General features: G+C 31.9%; 1 protein-coding gene, 1 long non-coding RNA gene and 1 other non-coding gene across 3 annotated transcripts; 2 read left to right on the top strand and 1 right to left on the bottom strand.

Annotated features, from left to right (window-relative positions):
• The first annotated feature begins 4,989 nt into the window (after positions 1-4,989).
• On the top strand, positions 4,990-8,437 carry LOC107950693 (uncharacterized). Its single transcript, XR_001698146.2, has 5 exons — positions 4,990-5,204; positions 5,437-5,569; positions 6,364-6,418; positions 7,986-8,038; positions 8,154-8,437. It is a non-coding gene; the product is annotated as an uncharacterized lncRNA (long non-coding RNA).
• A 6,817-nt stretch (positions 8,438-15,254) lies between these two features.
• Positions 15,255-17,520, top strand: LOC121215402 (uncharacterized). The gene is made up of 6 exons (XM_041089871.1): positions 15,255-15,498; positions 15,591-15,867; positions 16,028-16,218; positions 16,374-16,612; positions 16,922-17,098; positions 17,272-17,520. Exons 1-6 carry the CDS (start codon positions 15,255-15,257, stop codon positions 17,518-17,520), a joined length of 1,377 nt encoding a protein of 458 aa, XP_040945805.1.
• Positions 17,521-22,044: 4,524 nt separating this feature from the next.
• LOC121215751 (small nucleolar RNA R71) lies at positions 22,045-22,151 on the bottom strand. The gene has a single exon (XR_005911726.1). It is a non-coding gene; the product is annotated as a small nucleolar RNA R71 (small nucleolar RNA).
• Between the last annotated feature and the right edge of the window lie 456 nt (positions 22,152-22,607).

Below are 22,607 nucleotides of genomic sequence, written 5' to 3'. Positions count from 1 at the left end.
ATTCGAAAGAATATTACAACACTCTAGACATAGAAGTTGCAATCTGTACAGGGAAAGGAAGAATAGTCTAGATATCATTCTTGAGTTATATAGACATACAAAAATTAAGAATGATAACTTAAAGTTTGGCTCTCGAAAGAAGCAAACTGCAGTAGTGAATCCTTGAGTAGTAGAATGGTCAAGATTTTGCCATGGCGTTATTAGGATTTAGAAATAAAACCTGATTAATTCCAACCTTTTTCATTCAACAATACAAATCCTCCCCAATTATTCTTTCAGAATTGCCACAGAATTTTAATTGTCCTAGCATTTTTTCATTCATAATTCATTTTATTAATCCTTTCATTAATTCTCTTTATCAATTTGTTATTTGTTTCTTTTGGACAGTTAATTAGTTAATTTTATAGTAATAGCCTAACCATCTTTTTTAATGAATTCAGATCCCTGTAGAGACGATACTCACTCATCACTTTATTACTTGATTTGATGTGTATACTTGCACATTCGCATTACACATTCACACGCAACAAATTTTTGGCGCCGTTGCCAGGGATCAACAATATTAGTGAAAATTTGATGTGCTATTACCTCTTTAATTTTGTTAGTTTCGCTTAATTAGTTGTTTGATCAAGATAGGATTTATCCCTCCTACATAATGGGAGCAATATCTTAGGCCTCTTGAAGCAGTGGGACTAGAAATGCATGATCATACTCGAATAAGTTGATATGAGATATCAGACTTATTTGTTTATTGTAATCTGCTCAGAAAATTAAGAAATATGAGATTGAACTATACAAGTGTGACTATTCCATGACTTGTGTCAGATCTAGATATTAAAGATAAAAGGATATAATACATGAAAAGATTATCACTTTTTAAAAGGTTATGTCGAATCACGACTTATTCTAACTTGGGTGGCAATGACGTATTATTAGATGTCACTCATTGCTTGTAATGTTAGAAACGCTCTAGTATTACTATCAACGTTACAAGAGCCATAGGGTCACATCCTATAGTTGAAATGAACAGAATCCAAATACATTTGGTACTGTATTTAGTTGACACATGAACTAAATTAATTGTTGAATTAATTTAATTTGATAGTTAAATATGAAATACATTATATGTACAAACTTGTTGTACACAAATAAAGAACATAAATAGAATTAATATATGAATTTGATTCATATTAAATATTAATTGTATATATTTTACCGAATTTATTAATATCAACAATTATATTAATTAATTTCGGTCAAAATATAAAAGGCATGGAAATTAATATTCTTTTGGAAATAATATAATTATTATATGAATTTGATTCATACAAAATATGAATTGTAAATATTTTACCGAATTTATTAATATAAACAATTATATTAATTAATTTTGGTCAAAATATAAAAGACATGGAAATTAATATTATTTTGGAAAGAATTTAATTAATATATGAATTTGATCCATACAAAATATTAATTGTATATATTTTACTAAATTTATTAATATAAATAGTTATATTAATTAATTTCGATCAAAATATACAAGACATGAAAATTAATATTCTTTTGAAAATAATACAATTAATATATGAATTTGATTCATACTTTACCGAATTTATTAATCTAAACAATTATATTAATTAATTTTGATCAAAATATAATAGACATGGAAATTAATATTCTTTTTGCAAGAATATAATTAATATATGAATTTGATTCGTACAGAATATTAATTGTATATATTTTATCAAATTTATTAATATAAACAGTTATATTAACTAATTTTGGTCAAAATATAAAAGACATGTAAATTAATATTCTTTTGGAAAGAATATAATTTATTTTCCTAACTTTTTATTTGTCTTCTCTATTAATTAGGGAATAATCCTATATTCTTTTAGAAAGAATATAATTCATTTTTCTAACTTTCTATTTGTCTTCTCTATTAACAAGGAATAATTTTGGTTTTTCTTTTTAATATCTGATATCAAAGAGGATAAAAGGAAGATAATTTCTTAGGGTGTTAATGTTCCCAACTTAATAAAATAGAGGTTTAGCAACTGTTTTTTATTCTTTCTGAAAATTTTAAGAGAAAGTGGTTGTTCGTTTTTTACGGGGTGGACTACTGCAAACACAAAAATTTACACATTTTTACATACCCTTTTTAACTTAAAATCATACATTTTCGATAAAATTCTTGTCGAAAAAATAATTAAGTTTTACAAAATAATAAAGTGCACTTAAAATATTAACATGTTGAATTTTAGTTAATTTCATAATTCATTTTGATGAATTTTGGTTATTTTCAACAAATTTGCACAAATGGCGAAAAAAGGCTCGGCATACACTACTAGAAGTACAAAACCAAGAAGCAATTTGAAGTATCGAGGCAAACTAAATTTCAGCCTAAGACGGTCCAAAATTATATGTATTAATTCATAATATAATTAATTTTAATTTATATCCAATTTAATTTTGGTTAATAAATTATTATTAATTAATTATGAAAAAGTGATCCAGTTGAATTGAACCGAGTGAGCCGAACCGACCAAGAAATGGACAGCCTAAAACCGTCCCAAGTGCTGACCCAAATCAGCTTATTAGCTGATTATTTAAGCTTGCCAAGAGGCCCTTGAAGGCTTGTTCAAGTTGCATTCAAACCCCTCCATAATTGGTGGTTTTATAGATTTGCTCCAAGCCTAAATTAGCAAAGTTGAAACTATCAACCTTGCCACATTTGTAGTCGGCCAAGGGATGGCTCTTTCGCTGATAATTTTAGCTATTTTTAGCAGGCCTCCTCAGCTATAAAAACCCCCTTAGGCTGGTCATTTGGAAAACAAACCTCAAGCATTCACATATTTCCTCTCTTCTCTCCACTTTTTCTCTTCTTTTCCATTCCAAAATTTCCTTACTCTCTTGCCGATTTCTCCTCTTGGGAAAGGGGCATTCATCAGCTATTTGGAGTAGCAATTAAGTGTTCATAGTAGCCTTGGTCGACAAGGACAACAGAGAAGGAAGAACGGAGCAACTAGTCAAGCCACAGAAAATCGAGCATTAGCGGCGCTTTATGGAAATCGCCACTAAAGATCGAGTATTAGCGAATTTTTTGAAAAACCCCGCTAAAAATGAACATTAGCTGCGTTTTTCGAAAATCGCCGTAAAAAACCAAATCCCAATGGCATCGTTTTCTTACCTTTCAGGGCTTTAGCGACGCTTTTTAAAAAAGGCCGCTAAAGCCCTGAGCATTAGCGGCGTTTTTGAAAAAGTGCCGCTGATGCTCGGGTTTTAGCGGCGTTTTTGAGAAACCGCCTCTAATGCTCGGGGTTTTAGCGGCGTTTATGAGAAAGAGCCGCTAATGTTCGCGGTTTTAATGGCGTTTTTGAGAAAGCGCCGCTAATGCTCGGGGTTTTGGCAGCGCTTTTTCAAAAACGCCGCTAAAAACATTTTATCTTAATTGGTTTATTTATATTAATTAAATAAAATTCAATTTATTTCTAATTTAATATTTAAAATCTTCAGAAAAAAAAATAACACGTAGAAATAATTTAAAATAAAACACATGGAAAAATTAAAATACTATTATTTAAAATAATTTTAAAGTTTTTTGGGTACATGATTACTGATTATTTTTTAATTTATATATTAAAAAATTTGTTATATAATCGTAAAAGAGGTAGTATTAATTTTAAAATATTGAATTAATTATCACTATAGTTTAGGATTTTTGGTTTAATGTATATAATTTATTTAAGATTTAAGGCCGATTTAGGAGTTACTATTTTAAAATTTAAGGAGTATGGATTTAGGGATTAAGGATTAGGGATTATAGTTTAAGGGTTGGGATTTAAGGTTTAGGGGTTAGGGGTTTAGGGGTTAATAGTTAGGGATTTAGGGTTTAAGGATTCATAGGTCGGGTTAGGGTTTAGGGTTTAGATTAATTATTTTTTAATTTATATTTTATATATGTTTTTAATTTATATATTAAATAATTTCATATATAATTGAAAAAGATAAGATAGTATTAATTTTAAAATATTTAATTAATTATCATTATAGTTTATGGTTTATATGGTTTACGGTATATGGTTAATTTAAGATATAAGGCCAGTTTAGGAGTTACTATTTTAAGGTTTGGGGATTATATATGGATTTAAGGATTATGGTTTAAGGGTTGGGATTTAAAGTTTAGGGGTTAGGAGTTAAGGGCTAGGGGTCTGGGGTTAAGAGTTAGGGATTTAGGGTTTCAAGGGTCAGGTTAAGGTCTAGGATTTAGATTAATTAGTTTTTTTAATTTATATATTAAATATATTCTTATATAATTGTAAAAGAGATAATAATAAATTTAATATATTGAAATTATGAGTATAGTTTATATTATTTAAGAGAGATATAATAGATAGACTTTATGTATATTGAATAGTTAATTTAGCGTTTAAGGTTTATTTGAGATTTGTTAAATGATACAATTTTATACAATTAATTAATGCTTTTATATTTAAAAATATTTAATCTAAACCATTTGATATATTTGATATGAATATATAGGTAATTATTTAATTTGGATAGGACCAAATTATAAGAAAAAAATACAAAAATAAGAATGAAATTAAAAACTAAAATTTATAATATTATCTAATTCTTTTAAATATTACTTAAAATTTTAATAATTCTTTATGTAAAATTTATATGAAAGATACAATAATTGAATATAAAAAATATACGAGCTTTAGCGACGTTTTTAGCAAAACATGCCATTACTATGTATTAAAATTTCCCAAAACGTCGCCGTTTCAATAGAAAAATTTAAATTTCTTAGTGGCGTTTTCAGGAAAAACGCCGCAAAAGGTAGACATTACCAGCGTTTTGATAAAAACGCCGCAAATATGTATTGCAATTTTTTGATACGATGTTATTTCAATTTAGGGATTAAATTTTAGTTGTGGCGTTTTTTCTTAAAACACCGCAAATGTGGAAGAAAATAAAAAGTAATCAAAATCCCGCTCACTCCTAAAAAATGATTTTTGGTTACCCGCTCATTACTCCCTCTTCTCATCTCCGTCGTGCGCTCTAAATCCCCCAAATAAAAGTTTATTTTTCTTCAGCTGAAATCCTCCAAATAGAAATCGGACCGAGCAACTTTGCATCAAGGAAGAAGAAGAGTCCGAAAAACACAAGCAGCTAAGTTGCCCTTATGGCTTGTGAAGGTGAGTATTTTTGGCATGTAATTCAGCTACAAAATTTTTAGTTTTTTGTTTGGCAAAAATAGAAAGGCAAATTCCCGATGCCCTTTGGATTAAATGGTTTTAATTGTAGTAAATTTGACTTGCCCTTTTGTTTTACCTTAATCTACTTTATCATTCTTGTTTTGGGTTTTCATTTTTTTTTCTAAATGACTGACAGCTTCGATGCACCATTTTTTTAACTCTTTTTTTGCAGCGATTGGGTTTAATGTAGACTGAAATTTTGTAATCTCTTCTTTTCTAATGCTGATCAAAGAGTAGAGAAAGGGGAAGGAAATTTATTTTCATCATTTCTTCTTTTTTGTGCCAGAATCAACAATTCAAGAGAGGTGAGTGTGGTTTTCTTTTCTTTTTTTCATGCTTTTCCATCCAATAAAAAGATTTTTGGTGTTGTTGAAAGGAACACATCATCTTCCCCCCTCACACCTAATTATCGTTGGGGAGGAAAGAGTTTGATTTTTGGTGTTTCTTTTATAATCTTTGAGAGGATTTGGGTGCATAATAAGAAATCCTTAGGAATCAACTTTAGGGGAAATTGAGTTGAGTTAGATAGGATTTTTCGATGGGCTTATCAATTTTCGTTAATTTTATTAATAATGATTTTTTTGTTTCATTGAAGCGAAAAAAGAAAGACAACTTTTAAAAGGAAAAAAAAAAGGCGACAATGGTAGAGGATTGATTGAATAGCAGCTGATGTAGTTTATACAAATGGAGTTCAATTTAATTTATTGAATCATTGAAATTTTCCTTAATCCTTTTACTTAAAATTGAATCATTGAATTTCATTTTTGATCCTTTAGTTATCTGGTTGGCCTGCTTGCATTGGCATTTGCCACAAGGCCTTTGGGAATTTTAGTTACAGTTTGAATTGTATAAGATTATATCAGCAGAATTAGTCTATGATTTTATAATTTTTGAAAGGATTAAGTATACTTTTTTCCACTTTTTGAGGGGGCCAAAGCATTATTTTCCTTTATATTGATTTATAATTTGATCATATGTAAAGGGTTATAATTTGATCATATTATTGGTTTGTCAACTGTTGGGAGATTATTCTCATAACACTAGCTACTGGTCCATTCATTGTTGTTGCTGGAGGCATATCTAATATATTTTTTCATAGGCTTGCTGAGAACATCCAAGATGCTTATGCTGAGGTAGCTAGCATTGCTGAACAGGTTTTTCTCTTCTCTCCTGGCTCCATTACTTTCAACCAGACTTATTTTTCTTAATGTTGTTAAGTGAATTTAAAATCCCCCATATAGTTTTCGTTATGACCCCTCGGTTTTTAAAGTTTCACAATTTACTTCATATTCATTTTAACCCTATTTATAAAATCTAAAAACTCTATTATATAAATCAGAAAATGGCCCTCCCCAGTACAAAAATAATTAGAATCATGTTAATGAGTTGATATGCAGGGATTTCTTTGACTGGTTAGAGCAATTCTTATGAAATACAAAAATTACAAATGATTCTTTTTAGTAAAAAACAAAGGAAGATTAGTTGATGATGACAAGCTGTATATTATAAAACTAATGGTGCAATGGATCTTTTAACCTTAATCAAGCTGACTTTAAAGTATAATTGCATAATATGGGTACTTCTGAATTTTGAAATTTACTATTTCTAAAGAGCATCAAAACCAGATTTTCATTTTTTATTATTTTTTCTTTTCTGGGTTTTGTATTTTAATATATATACAGTCACAAAGAGCTCTCTCTTTTTTTAGCTGCTGTTGCTTTCTTTTTGCCACCATTTCTTTTTTTTTTCATGGTCTCTCATTTTACCATTTGTTGCCTTCACCATGGAGATGGAGAAAAGGCTTCTCTTTTCACTTCTTTTATTCTCCCTGCTTCTTCTTTTGGATTCCTCTTCAGCTCAGATGCAATGTATTTCCTTTTATTTATATTTGTGTAGCTATTAAATAAAATGGGTTCTCTTTGTTCGTTGTTTGCAACTTTCTCCATGTTTTGTGAAATTTATGCTTTTCTTGTGATATGTGGTTTAAGGGCATCGATTTTATGAGTTATCTCATATAATCTCTTGTATTTTTAGGTTGTTTTAACCTTATTAATACCTCATCTATTCCTCTAGAAAAATGTATCAATCTTGGGATCATCTATTTCAGGATTTTAACTTTGGGTTATATTTTGAGTGATGTATTTGTTTTCTGTCTTCATTTTATCTTTATAAGATTGCTATTGTGAGCTATTAGGAGTGGTTTTATTTTTAGTGATTTGAACTTCATCTAGTGTAGCCAAGCTAACAACTAGTTATATTTTTTGTGAAAAGAAAATTCTTTGCTCTGTTCTTATTTTTTTTAAGATGTTATATTTTAGAAAATATTGACCATTGTAGATGAGCAAAAGAGGCAACGACTATGGCCAGAGGAAGGCAGAAAATCTTTCTGGTTTTGAATTTGTGAAAAAACTGATGCATAGTTGACTGCTTACGTGTGTCAGAGGAAATTAGAATCCTAACCTATTGACCCGATTTCGGTGTTTCTTCCCTTACTGATAGAGAGTCTTGTTTTCATTATTGATGAGCCAACTCAAGGAGAAAATAGCAAAATTTAGTCATTCGTACAACAATTTAAACAGTTCTAACAATCTGTATTTTGTTCGATGACCTTCATAGTTGTAGTATTTTTCCTAACATAGACATTTTCTGCCTTATGCTGCCTATATGGTACCACATCCCAAAGGCCTTTTATTTGCTAATGCTTGTGGTATTTTCTTTCAGCTATGATTTTGATGGGCAGCCTCCAGATTTGAAAAAAAAAGAGCTTCTAAGCGGTACTTTATTGCAAATTATTCAAATTGTTTTTTTGATGGTTTCCTCTAATATGACCGGAGCTTGATGAGTAGAATGTTGCTTTTTCATAATTTTTATACTAAATTTGTCATGTAGTTACTCAAAGAGGGCAGATGCTACTGAGGATTTGCAAGAAGCCATGGAGGTATTTTTCCTACGGAAAATTAAGGTGCTGTTGTTTTTATTATTAGACTGGAAATAAGGAGGACATTGAAAAATTAAATATGTAGCCAAAATTTTGTCAGCTGTCAATAGTAGATACTCGTAGAGTTCAATCAATTCAACGCTGCAAGAAAATGGAAGCGTATGTATAATAACCGTATTTGTAGTACTAATTTTTGTTATATAATAATGAAAGGAACATATGTTCTTTTCCCGTATAATGAAATTTATTTATTTATTTTTTGTTAGGAAATTTAATTGTTTATGTTAATTTATTTATTTATTATAGGTGAATGTTGAAATTTATTACTATAATTTATTTTACTTTTATTGTTAATGAAAAGTAATACATTCAAAATAAAATTTGACCTTTCCATTTGTTATTACAAAAATTTATTTAATAAAAATGTTTAGCGGAATGGCACTTTTAGCGGCGTTTGTGAAAAAAGCACCGCTAAAAGTCATGTCTATAGCGGCGTTTGTGGGAGAAGCGTCGTTAAAAGTCATGATTTATAGCGGTGTTTGAGCAAAAAGTGCTGCTAAAAGTCATGATCTATAACGGCGTTTGTGGGAAAAGAGCCATTAAAGGTCTTGACCTATAGCGGCGTTGTGTAAAAGCACCGCTAAAAGTCCTGATCTATAGCGGCGTTTGTGAAAAAAGCACCGCTAAAGGTCTTGATATATAGCGACATTTGTGGGAAAAGCGCCGCTAAAGGTCATGATCTATAGCGGTGTTTATTTCTAAAAAAACACCGCAAACGTTTGCGGCATTGACAACAGCGACATTTTTTGCGGCGCTTTCAAAAACGCCGCAAATACTTTTAGAAATAAAAAATGCCGCAAACGTTTGATTATTGTTTATTTAAAAGACATAAAAAAACGCCGCTAAAAACTTGTTTTGGTGTAGTGTTTGATTATTGTTCCCTGTCTCTTTAATTTTTGTTGTTGTCATGCTGAACATATCTATGAATATTTATGTTCTTGGAATGGTTAATTTAATCAATTTAGCTTGAATTTAGTTAGTGTTAGGTTGATTGCATTTCGTTTGTTAAAATTATTAAAATTGTTTTTATGTTGTTATAGGCCTCGGTAAGATGCTTGATTAAGTAAAATCATGCTAAGTTATTCTTACATTACAATTGTTAGGTAACTAATGAATTAATTATTTAAACGGATTGAAATTGTAATTAATGGACACAGTACTTAATCAGTGCATGTTTAATCATCTAAGGTAGCTTAGGGTTAGATTAGCAACGGTATCTTATGATACATTAGCCTTGCATAACTTGCAAGATTATTGTGATTAAACTGTTTCAAGGTAAGGATACTTTGTTAACTCACATAGTCTTTTATGTGCTTATTAAATCGAGTTAATTGTTTGAATTGACATAGGGATATGTACAAGAGATTATTTTGATTTAATAAGTATGTATGTGCAACAATATATTTGCCTATTAAGATTTATTTAATCGGTTGAAATGACATAGGGATATAGTCAAGAGATGAATAGATTTTGGTAAGTGAGTATGTTCATAAGTTAGCAAATTACCGAGTTGCCGTGAACTTATTCGTAACAATATAAACATGAGTTTAATAATTCTAAGTTAATAAATGTAATTAATCTATCACAATTATGTCATCTTGATTAAAATCGTATTTTGAAATCGTGCCTTTGAGATTTATTTACTTAGTTTACTTAGTTTAAAATCTTAGTTTTTAATCAACCTCTTCAAACAAAATATTTTTCTTCACCAAAGTGTTTTAAACAGCATTCATAAATAATTCTTTTAACAGTCCCTGTGGGTACAATAACTCAACATTTAATTGTCACTTTATTACTTGTTGCGATTGTGTACAATTGCACATTTTCGTCGTTCCAATTACGTAGAGGCCAAGACATTTTCGTTGTGACTTGGATTTGACATCGAATCAATAGCATCCTTTCAACATCTTCACTAAAGAAAGTATATTTTCAACAATATTTCAACTCGATTCGTTCCTCGTACATGGATCCTTGGTTGTGGATCACCGAAATAAATTTTCTGCTACGCCACGGGGTGTACCAGTGGTTTGAACATGTCGCCCAACATACTTTCTATGTATAGGGAAAGGTTCTTTCCTTTCTTGATAAGTCAACATGCCTTGTTTACCAACATTGATCCCCTTTTTGCTCCCCTGTCCCCTCAACACGCCTAATTTCTTCACCCTTACCTTGTGTGTTGTACATTGAACCTAGGCAAGGTGAATTACACCTTTTGTGTTCTAACGAATTGTAACATGTTTACGCAAGTGTACGTAGTCGTTCAAGTAATAAGTAAGTAAAAATGAGTTACCGTCACCACAGGGACCATATAAGCTTAAACAATTAATTTAACAATTTGATGTAAAAAAAACTCAATAAATTTGGATAGTGATGATTAGATTAATTAAATTCAAGTGTGATCCCTAATGCAATTTCTAATCTAAATGCAATTTACCTAAATGTATGAATGAAGGCTTTAGCGAAAAAAACATTCAACATTAAATGGGCTAGGATAATTATATTAATCAAATCAACTTACTTTCATCATGCTAACATGTTTGGAACTACTTCCATGGAAACTCGATCTCTTATGGGTTTGAAAACCAAATCAAGTCCTCTCGGATCTTTTACTTAGTTAAATATGCATGTTACTGATCATATTAGACTAAGGGTTTATTAGCATTTATGTAAGGTCACAAGGACAATTACGTTTGCAATAGTTTAGTTGCATAAATCTAAAAACCATGCAAGATAATAGAGCTAACTAGAGATATTATGAACATTAACTTAGTCAGTTTTAATGACCTAAATTAAGCATTGAACTTTTCAATTATGTGTCTATTAGTCGTCGTCTGGTTAGGATCGCTTAGCTAATCTGAGTGCACCCAATCACGTATGAATGAAATGCATCATGATATTAATTGAAAACATAATCGATTGAGGTATAAAACATGTTAACATGAATTAAATAATTCTCATTAACTTAATATAAATATCCCTACAAATAGGATTTAAAACTTCATAGTTGATGTCAAAAGCATAAAACTCAAAGCAAACATGTTAAAATAGATAACCAAGAGGAAAGAGTAGACTCAGTTCAGTAGCCTTTTAGATCTATTCTAACTGATGTGCTCAACTCTACTCAGTTTAGCAGCTTTTTGGATCTATTCTAACTGAGGCACTCCTCCGTTCTGATTGAAGCTTCTTTTGCTAAGGGTTTAGAAGGTAACTGGCTAAAGAGTGCTTTTGACAAATATTTTGAGGCTAAATAAGGGAGAGGGATGGAAAGTTATGCAAGGGAAAAAGGGAAAAAGAATTGAGAGATAACTAGAGTGAGTGAGAGAGGAATGTTGAGAAATGAAGGATGATTTGGAAGTGAGGGTTGGCAAGGTATTTATAGGTGAAGGTTAGGGTTTGAGTTTACTAAAAATAGGTTTAAATTTCCTTCCTTTCCTCTTTTATGTGGCTGGTCATGCTTCAAGGAAAAAGGATGACCAAGTCTTCTCAATTTGAATTCGAATTTTGAGCTAAAAATAGCTATACAGTGGACGGTTTCAACAGGAAAGTTGTTGGGTTGAATTCTGATTATTTTCCAACTACAAGGACCTTCAATTAAATATCCTAAAACACATTTTCGAAAGAAAACATCAAGTGTCGTAAGTGGGCTTTTAATTCCCCTTGTTGGACAGTTTTTTCAATCCAATAACTTAGCAGACATGTCCATCTTTTATCACCTTCTTTACTAGGTCAAGTAGTCAACCCCATGCCCAAAATTGCATGGTCTTGCCGTCCACATGGATAATTTGTGCATGGTCATCTTTTATTTATTTAAATCATGTCTCTAATGGACCTCCTACATAGTTAAAAGTACATACATTAATAAATTAACATGAATTAATACAAAATATTCATGCAAATCATGTAATTAAGCATAATTTCACATACTTTCCAAATTCATGTCTAAAAGTACTAATTAAGTAAAATTCACTTATTTCAATAATAATTATAGAAATACTTTAAAAACAATTCAGGACTAAATCGGAAAGATTTGAAACATTGAGGAAAAAGTTTGAAAAAGTTAAGCTGCAGGGGTCACACGGCTGAGACACACGCTCGTGTCTCAGGCCTTGTAACATTTGAAATAGGGACACACGGCCGTGTCCTAACCCATGTCTGTGCCTGAGTAACTATCTGATTTGGGTCACACGGCCAATCCACACACCTGTGTGCCAGGCCGTGTAACTCTCAAAATAGCCTCACACACCCGTGTGCTAGGCTGTGTGCTACGTCATGTAACTTTCAAAAACACACCCGTGTCTTAGGCCGTGTGGACAAGAAAATGGCCAAAATTAAGCCATTTCTTTCACCCATTCAAACATGAACCTACAAGCAACTTGCACATATAATCAAGACCTTAAAACATACCCAAATCGTGCATAATAAGACCAATTCAATAGGCCATTTAACCATACAACCAATATGCCATATAGACACCTCAATCACAACCAAGTATTCATACCTATCTTTGTGTCTAAATGGTCATATTTCATCTAAACATACTTAACTAAATTCCATATCAAAGCATACACTAATTGATCACATTGCAAACATGCCAACACTTACCAACTTGGTCATAAAACCATGCATCAATTTGACCATATAAACATCAACCATCAAGTCATCAAAAAATACCATAAGTACCACAAATCCAAAGCAACATTACCTACCATAAACATCAACTAAACACTAGACACAAGTCCACCTATACATGCCATTATAACCTTGATCAAAACATCAAAATCTACCAATATAATCACAGGATAGTGTAATAGTTCTCCGACGAGCTTCCAAACTGGTCGAGCTTCCGATAATCTGTAAAGTAAAGAAAAATAACTACATAAGCAATGAATGCTTAGTAAGCTCATATAAACTTTAAACATAACATTTCATTTCAATAATGAACTTTATGGGGTAATTATAAACCTATACCAATTCCACAAAGTTTATCAAACTTTATAACCAACAACTCATAAATAAGTAAGTTCATCAATATCACATATACTTTTCATTCCTAACATAATAGGATTTATAAAACGTACTACTCAACCATTAACCTTTTCATAATACTACGAACCACTCCATTTACTTTCTTACCATTCCATTTACTTATTGTCTATTTCATTTAATTAGAATAAAATTAAATAACAACATCAATTCACTAATTAGTATATTTTTACATGAACTAGGTTAATTCATCCATAGCATATTACATAATTCAACCCATCAATCCCCTTTTCATCATATTACATCTCAAATCTGAACGTACTATTTTGTTACCTTTTGTTACCTATTTCATTTGCACAATATAAGACGTAAGCATAAAAACCAACCACGTGATAAACCATTTCCTTAGAAAATACATACCTTGATTCTTACCACCCTTTCATGAACATAAGCATATATTCCATTTGGAATATAATTTGTTTGAACTCATCATTTTCTTTAACATACCATACTTTCAATGAAACTTACCATTTCAACCTTTTCATAAATACATGACATAGTTTCTTTTAAACACTTACCATTCCTTTCCTTTTTATGCCCGTTGAACCGTTTAGAATATCATCGGATACGTGGGATAGCTCACACGAAGTGTGCTAAACATATAACAATAACCTTTCATTTCATTTACATCATTGCTCACACGAGCTGTGAAATGAGCTTGTTTACATGAGCTATGGAGTATCTGCAACAAATGCAAGAGCTAAGCCATCGGTAAGGCATTTAAGACTAGCACCTGAAACATGTAAACCCTAATGACATGTCATTTGTATCATACGAATTCCTAATGTTCAAACGGGGCTCGATAGACATCATGGCATCATTGAATTTTCACCATTCATTTTTACATAACATTTAACAAATTAACATATCATTCATAATAACATTAAAGTGGTATTTAACTATATAAACTTACTTGGCTAAATTACAGAAATGTCAAAAGTACAGGGGCTATTTGGTAAGTTTTTCTTTTTTTCGAGTTTCCACTCATTCTTGATCTAAATTAATAATTTCATTAAGTTCATTAATTTAGACAGAAAAACTAATTCATTTTATGCAATTTAGTCCTTTTTAACATTTTTACACAATTACCACCAATAATTTACTTTTATTTAATTTGGTCCCTGAGCCTAAACATGCAAATTAACCATTTTTATTGCAAACCCAGGTCAACTGAATCTTCATAGCTTCCAATACATCCCATATTTATAAAAATTGCACAGCAAGTCCTTATATTTTTACTATTTCAACAATTTATCCCTAATCATTACATTCATCAAAAATCACTTATCAAAATACTTATAAATAAAAATAATATTTCAAATTTATCATTTAACATCTAAAATCACAAAGATTCATCAATGGTAACATTCAAAATCTTTAACAGTTTCAAAAACGAAGATATGAGCTAGTTGGACCTAGTTGCAAAGATCTCAAAAACATAAAAATTATGATAAACAGATAGTTTAGGGGCTTACATGCAAAGAAACTTTGTTATCCTCACTTTTTAAAATCACTTGACTTTAGGATCTTACCACTTGAACCTATTTATTCATTCGAATAGCATCAATTGTCAACTCAAATTTTATTTTAATATCATATTTGACTCGTAAATATTATTATATAACATTTATGAACTTACTCATCGAATTTGTGGCCCCAAAACCATTTTTTCTGACACCACTGAAAATAGGCTATTATAGGATCGTGGTTTCATTCGAGTGAGTGTGTCACCATGGGAAGTGTCAATTCTATTTTTGAAGAAGAATGATGGGACTTTGAAGCTGTGCATTGATTATTGCCAACTGAATAAGTTGACAGTCAAGAATAAGTATCAACTTCCGAGGATCGATGATTTGTTTGACCAATTTTGGGGAGCTTCAGTTTTCTCGAATATTGATCTGAGATCTGGGTAGTATCAGTTGAAGGTGAAGGATGCGGATGTTATTAAGATGGTGTTTAGGACTCGTTATGGGCATTTTGAGTTTCTTGTCATGCAATTTGAGTTGACAAATGCACCTGTCGCATTTATAGACATGATAAAATATGTATTACATTCCTATCTGGATCAGTTCGTTATGGTTTTCATAGATGATATATTGGTGTATTCTCAATTGGAGGATGAGCACGACGAGCATTTGAGACTAATTCTTCAAGTTTTGAGGGAAAATCAATTGTATGCGAAGCTGAGCAAGTGTGAGTCCTAGCTTCGAGAGGTGGTTTTTATTAGTCATGTCATTTTAGCCGACAGTATTCGGGTTAATCCAAAGAAGTTGAGGCAATCTTAGATTGGAAGCCGCCGAGGATTGTGTTTGAGGTAAGGAATTTCTTGGGCTTAGTTGGTTATTATTGTTGTTTTGTCGATAAATTTTCGAGTATTGCTACTCAGTTGGCAAAGTTGCTCCAGAAGAATGTTATTTTTGAGTGGACAGATGCGAGGCAGAAGAGTTTCGATAAGCTAAAGTTGGTTTTGACTGAAGCACCTGTATTGACACAACAAGAATCTGGTAAGGAGTATGTCGTTTTCAGTGATGCTTCTTACATTGGATTGGGTTGTGTGCTGATGTAGGAGGGAAAGGTAGTTGCTTATGCTTCAAGGCAATTGAGGCCGCATGAGTGTAACTAGTCGACCCATGATTTGGAATTGGCTACTGTAGTATTTGCACTCAATATTTGGCATCATTACTTGTATGCTGAAAGGTGTGTAATTTATACCGATCACAAGTCTTAAGTATCTCCTTACCCAGAAGGAGTTGAACTTGAGGCAAAGACATTGGATTAAGCTCCTAAAGGACTACGATTGTGTGATTGAATATCATCTGGAAAAGGTGAATGTTGCTGCTAATGCCTTAAGTGGGAAGTCTTTGGTTTACTTGAGGACGATGTTCATGAAGTTGTTGATTTTTGAGGATGAAGGTTTATTAGTTGAGCTTTAGGTGAATTCGACCCTTGCACAACAAATTCAAGAGAGACAATCGTTCGACAAGAGTTTGACATGTTGTATCCATCAAGTTAGTTAGGTGTTCTTGGAGATTTTGGTCTCAATGCTGAAAGTGTCCTTTATTTCAAAGGTCGAATGTGTGTTCTGATGGACGAGGATCTGAGACGTATGATCTTTAGTGAGGCTTATAGTAGTCCATATGTTATGCATCCTGGTGGGAACAAGATGTATCAGGATCTTCGAGTTTTTTATTGGTGGCTTGGGTTGAAGAAGGACGTAGCTGATTTTATTGGTAGATGTTTAGTTTGCCAAAGGGTTAAAGCTAAGCATCAATGTCTGCCTGGGTTGAAGAAGGACGTAGCTAATTTTGTTAGTAATTTTTTAGTTTTCCAAAGGGTTAAAGCTAAGCATCAATGTGCGCCTGGGTTGAAGAAGGACGTAGCTGATTTTGTTGGTAGATGTTTAGTTTGCCAAAGGGTTAAAGCTAAGCATCAACGTTCACCTAGGTTGCTTCAGCCGATCAAGATTCCAAAGTGGAAATGGGAGCGAATCACAATGGATTTTGTTTCAAGTTTGTTGTTGACTCCATCTCAGAAGGATTCATTTTGGGTAACAGTGGATTTGTTTATAAAGTGTGTGCATTTCTTGCCTGTGCATATGACTTATAATTTTTAGCAGTTGGCTGAGCTTTATGTTAGGGAGATTGTCAAATTACATGGAGCTCCAATTTCTATCATATCGGACAGAGATCCACGGTTTATGTTGAGGTTTTGGAAGATGTTGCATGAGGCTTTAGGTTCAAAGCTACATTTTAGTACAACATATCATCCAAAGTCAGATGGTCAGTCTAAGAGGGTGATCTAGATTCTTGAGGATATGCTTTAGAGTTGTGCTATTGATTTTGGTGGCAATTGGATCGACATTTACCATTGGTTGAGTTCACGTACAACAACAGTTACCAGAGGAGTATTTAGATGGCTCCGTTTGAGGCACTTTATGGTAGGAAATGTAGGGCTCCACTATGTTAGTCTGACATCGAAGACAAGGCGAAACTTATTTGTGAGCGGTTGAAGGCTGCTTCAGATAGGCAGAATTCTTATGCTAACTTGAAATGTCGAGATATCAAATATCAAGTTGGTGATAAGGTGTTTTTGAAGGTCTCACCTTGGAACAAGGTTTTGAGGTTCAAGCGGAAGGGTAAGCTTAGTTCGAGGTTCATTAGGACTTACGATGTGATTAAGTGGATTGGGTTGTTGCTTATGCGTCAAGGCAATTGAGGCCGCACGAGGGAAAGGTAGGTGCCACGCAACAAGACGATTCCATTGGTGAAAGTTTTGCGGCGCAACCACAAGACTGAGAAAGCCACTTGGGAGTCGGAAGATATCATGAGGCATCAGTATCCGTATTTGTTTGATTTAGGTAAATTTTGAGGACAAAATTTATTTTAAGAGGGGGAGAGTTGTAAGGCCCTGAAAATAGGTCTAGTAGTTTCAAGTAAGTTTACCGGGTTCAGAGTGTAAATTAGGAGTTAATTGGGTTTATTAGTGTTTTTTTAATATCGTTAGCTTAATTTTATTGAAAAATCAGTAAATAATATTCCGAAAAATAAAAATACTTTTAGAAATTTTAATTTTATGGTTTCAAATAATTTTTGGGTAAAATATATATTTTTGGTGTAATTAGAATTGAAAATTAAATTAAAATTGGGGTTTAATTGAGAGAATTTAAAATATTAACTAAATAGGACCATTTTACAAAATAAGGGAAATGTAAGAGTAGTTTTATAGCAAATTATCCTTATGTTTGGAATTTTGGCGAGAAATGAGTATTTTGTAAAAGAAGGGAAATGTGGGAGTGGTCTGATGGCAATTTCCCCAATTTTTGAAAATCAAATGGGGGCTTTCAATTTTAAAAACACTGCAACTACCTCACTTTGCACATCATTTTCACTCGAATTAAGAGGTTTTTCTCTTGTTTTTTTTTTTTGCACATTTTCATAGACCACATATTAGAGAATAGATCTAAACTTTTACTCTCTCAAAATTCTCTCCAAAATCTCCATAAAAGTTTTCCAAAGTTGAGCAAAAGCCATCCGAAATTTCTTCAAGGATCTTAATTCAATCTTCTAAATTGATTATTTGAGATCAATTAAAGGTAATTATCAACTCTAAATTCTTTTTTAAGTTGTTTTCAATCATTATTTTGCTATTTAAATTGATTAAATTGGATTTTCAAGTTTTGATTTTTTCTTTCTTGAACATGGAACTCAACAATGGTGAATCGATGATTTTGAGTTGGAATCCAGGTTTTAATGGATGTCTAATCCCAAAATATGTTTATTAAGAGGTTTTTAATCATAAAACAAGAGATCAAACTCGTTTGGTTGATCAGTTTTGATAAATTCATTTTTAATCAAGAAGATGAGTTACTTTTCTGGAAAATTTTAAAACGATTTAATAAATGAAATTCAAACTTAGTTTTATGTTAATGGACTAGGAATGAAGTTTAGAAGTGGTCTATGGTGCTGAAAAGGTCGTTTAATTAATTAATGTTATGTTTCGACTTAACTATGTAATTTTGGTAAGGTAAATTAGAGAAACAATTTAGATCCGTATAGTCTATGAAATTTTGACATTCTTGATTTTAGTGTTAGTTTGTAATGGATATTTTGTCTCTGTTAAAGCTTCACACTGAGATAAGGATGATGCTAATCGAAAACTTACCTACTTGAACACACTTTTGTTTAAATGACAAGGTGTGAAGGTGAGTGATTTTAAAGGCTATTGGTAAATTTGTCTAGTTATATGTTAAATAGAAGTTTTAAATAGTTTTTTAATGACTTAATTGCATCTTATTTGGTTCGATTTGCAAAAATTTATTTTATTTTATAAGAGCATTATTGCAATTGGCTTTTGGAAAATTGTGTGTTAAGCTTTTGGCATGATTCTTTCGATTGAATGGATTGTTAATTGGAATATGAGTTATTGAATTTTTGAGCACTTTATGTTGGTGTTATGATTGGTTAAAGATTCATGGACAAAGGCATTTGTTGTGCTTTATTATATTGATGTTGAAATTGTTAAGCTATATGCTTTTAATGACATTTTTACATCTTAAATTAAGTGCTTAAACATCATATTTTATGTCTTGTATGTATGATTATATTCGCAACATTGTATTGTGGATCCATTGGATATAATTGGCATTCTATAGGATTTGTGAGTTGGAAACACGGAAATTTACATATTTTTACATGTCTTTCTTAACTTAAAATCATACAATTTCAATAAAATTCTTATCAAAAAATAAATAGTTTTTACAAAATAAATAAAGTGCACTTAAAATATGAACATGTTGAATTTTAGTTAATTTTATAATTAATTTTGATGAATTTTGGTTATTTTCGACAGATTTGCACAAAGGGCGAAAAATGGCTCAGCAGACACTACTAGAATCACAAAACCAAGAAGCAATATAAAGTATCGAGGTGAACTACATTTTAGCCTAAGACGGTCCAAAATTATATGTATTAATTCATAATATAATTAATTTTAATTTATATCCAATTTAATTTGGGTTAATAAGTTATTATTAATTAATTATGAAAAAACAGTCCAGTTGAACTGAACCGAGTGAATCGAACCGACCAAGAAATGGATAGCCCAAAAATTGTCCCAAGAGCTGACCCAAATCAACTTATTAGCTGATTATTTAAGCTTGCAAAGAGGCCCTTGAAGACTTGCTCAAGTTGCATTCAAACCCCTCCACAATTGGTGGCTTTATAGATTTGCCCCAAACTTAAATTAGCAAAGTTGAAACTATCAACCTTGCCACATGTGTGGCCGGCCAAGGGAGGGCTCTTTGGCTGATAATTTTAGCTATTTTTAGCAGCCCTCCTTAGCTATAAAAACCCCCTTAGGCTGGTCATTTGAAAAACATATCTCAAGCATTCACATCTTTCCTCTATTCTCTCCACTTTCTCTCTTCTTTTCCATTCCAAAATTCCCTTGCTCTCTTGCCAATTTCTCCTCTTGGGAAAGGGGCATTTATCAGCCATTTGGAGTAGCAATTAAGTGTTTATAGTAGCCTTGGTCGACGAGGAAAACAGAGAAGAAAGAATAGAGCAACTAGTCAAGCCACGGAAAAACACCGAATTTGATTCTTGTTCCCTATCTCTTTAATTTTTGTTGATGTTATGCTAAACATATCTATGAATATTTATGTTGTTGGAATGGTTAATTTAATCAATTTCGCTTGAATTTAATTCGTGTTAGGTTGAATGCATTTTTTTTGTTAAAATTATTAAAATTGTGTTTATGTTGTTATAGGCCTCGGTAAGATGCTTGATTAAGTAAAATCATGACTAAGTTATTCTTGCATTACAATTGTTAGGTAACTAATGAATTAAATATTTAAACGGATTGAAATTGTAATTAATTGACACAGTACTTAATCAGTGCATGTTTAATCATCTAAGGTAGCCGAGGGTTATATTAGCAACGGTATCTGACGATACATTTGCGTTGCATAACTTGCAAGATTATTGTGATTAAACTGTTTCAAGGTAAGGATACTTTGTTATCTCACATAGTCTTTTATGTGCTTATTAAATCGAGTTAATTGTTTGAATTGACATAGGGATATGTAAAAGAGATTATTTTGATTTAATAAGTATGTATGTGCAACAACATATTTGCCTATTAAGATTTGTTTAATCAATTGAATTAACATTGGGATATAGTCAAGAGATGAATGGATTTTGGTAGGTGAGTATGTTCATAAGTTAGCAAATTATCGAGTTGCCGTGAACTTATTCGTAACAATATAAACATGAGTTTAATAATTCTAAGTTAAGAAATGTAATTAATCTAACACAATTATGTCATCTTGATTAAAATCATATTTTGAAATCGTGCATTTGAGGTTTATTTATTTAGTTTACTTAGTTTAAAATCTTAGTTTTTAATCACCCTCTTCAAACAAAATATTTTTCTTCACCAAAGTGTTTTAAATAGCATTCATGAATAATTCTTTTCCCAGTCCTGTGAGTACGATAACTCGACATTTACTTGTCACTTTATTACTTGTTGCGATTGTGTGGACTTGCACATTTCCGTCGTTCCATGTTTTTGGTGTCGTTGTCGGGGACTGTGTTTTAAAAAAGTCATTATTTGTGAAGTTAGTTTTTCATTTTGGTTTATTTTTCTGTTCAAATTTTAAATTAGTTAATTTTTCTGTGATTATTTCAAGTGTTTATGAGTATCGATTGAATTATCGATTTACTCCTTGTAGACCCTGAGATTGAACGAACTTTTCGATAGTGAAGAAGACAAGCAAGTCACAGAAGGACTTAAGAGATGAACTTCGAAAATTCAAATCAAGGAAATGGAGAAAACCTTTCACAAAATCTTATCCTTATTGCTGATGATAAAGATAGAGCTTTAAGACAGTATGTCGCGCCAGTATTTCATGATCTTAATCTGGGTATTAGGAGACTCGAAATTGAGGCACAACAGTTCGAGTTGAAGCCAGTCATGTTCCAGATGCTTCAAACAGTGGGCCAATTTAGTGGAATGCCTACCGAAGATCCTCACCTACACTTAAGACTGTTTATAGAGGTGAGCGATTCTTTCAAGTTCACCGGAGTACCCGAAGATGCATTACCATTGAAGTTGTTCCCATATTCACTAAGGGATAGAGCTCGAGCTTGGTTGAACACATTACCACCAAACTCAATTTCCACATGGCAAGAGTTAGCATAAAAATTCCTTCTGAAGTATTTCCCGCCTGGCAAGGATGCTAAGTTAAGGAACGAGATCACTGCTTTCCAACAAATGGATGATGAGTCATTGTATGAGGCATGAGAAAGGTACAAAGAATTATTATAGAAGTGCCCTCATCACGGAACCCCACATTACATACAACTTGAGATATTTTATAATGGTCTCAATGCTCACACGAAGATGGTAGTGAACGCTTCTGCTAATGGCGCTCTCCTTTCTAAGTCTTATAATGAGGCTTATGAAATCATTGAGAGGATTTCCAGCAACAATTATCAATGGCCAACCAATTGAGCAACGTCAGGAAGACCAGTCACTAGAATACATGAAGTAGACGCTCTTACTTCACTCGCATCTCAGGTATCATCAATATCCTCAATGTTAAAAAATCTTACTACTAATGGGTGTAATAGTTTTGCAGCACAGCCACTGAATCAATTTGAAAATGTAGCATGTGTCTATTGTGGGGAAGGACATTTGTTCAAAGAATGTCCACCAAACCCAGAATCTGTGTATTACATGGGTAACCAAAACCAAAATCGAGGAAGGCAATGGTTGCAATCCAATTTCTATAACTCGTCATG

The sequence above is a fragment of the Gossypium hirsutum genome, chromosome D03 (assembly GCF_007990345.1).
Source record: "Gossypium hirsutum isolate 1008001.06 chromosome D03, Gossypium_hirsutum_v2.1, whole genome shotgun sequence".
Classification (NCBI taxonomy): domain Eukaryota; kingdom Viridiplantae; phylum Streptophyta; class Magnoliopsida; order Malvales; family Malvaceae; genus Gossypium; species Gossypium hirsutum.
Note: the sequence above shows the minus strand (reverse complement) of the source record. Positions and strands in the feature narration are given on the sequence as shown.

Bases quoted from the DNA above. Each gene is read 5' to 3' on its own strand.
- LOC121215402 (XM_041089871.1), top strand. From the start codon at position 15,255: ATGGTGTTTAGGACTCGTTATGGGCATTTTGAGTTTCTTGTCATGCAA. The intron at 15,499-15,590 runs GTGAGTCCTAGC...AGGCAATCTTAG, and splicing joins GTATGCGAAGCTGAGCAAGT to ATTGGAAGCCGCCGAGGATT. The intron at 15,868-16,027 runs GTAGGAGGGAAA...ACCGATCACAAG, and splicing joins GGATTGGGTTGTGTGCTGAT to TCTTAAGTATCTCCTTACCC.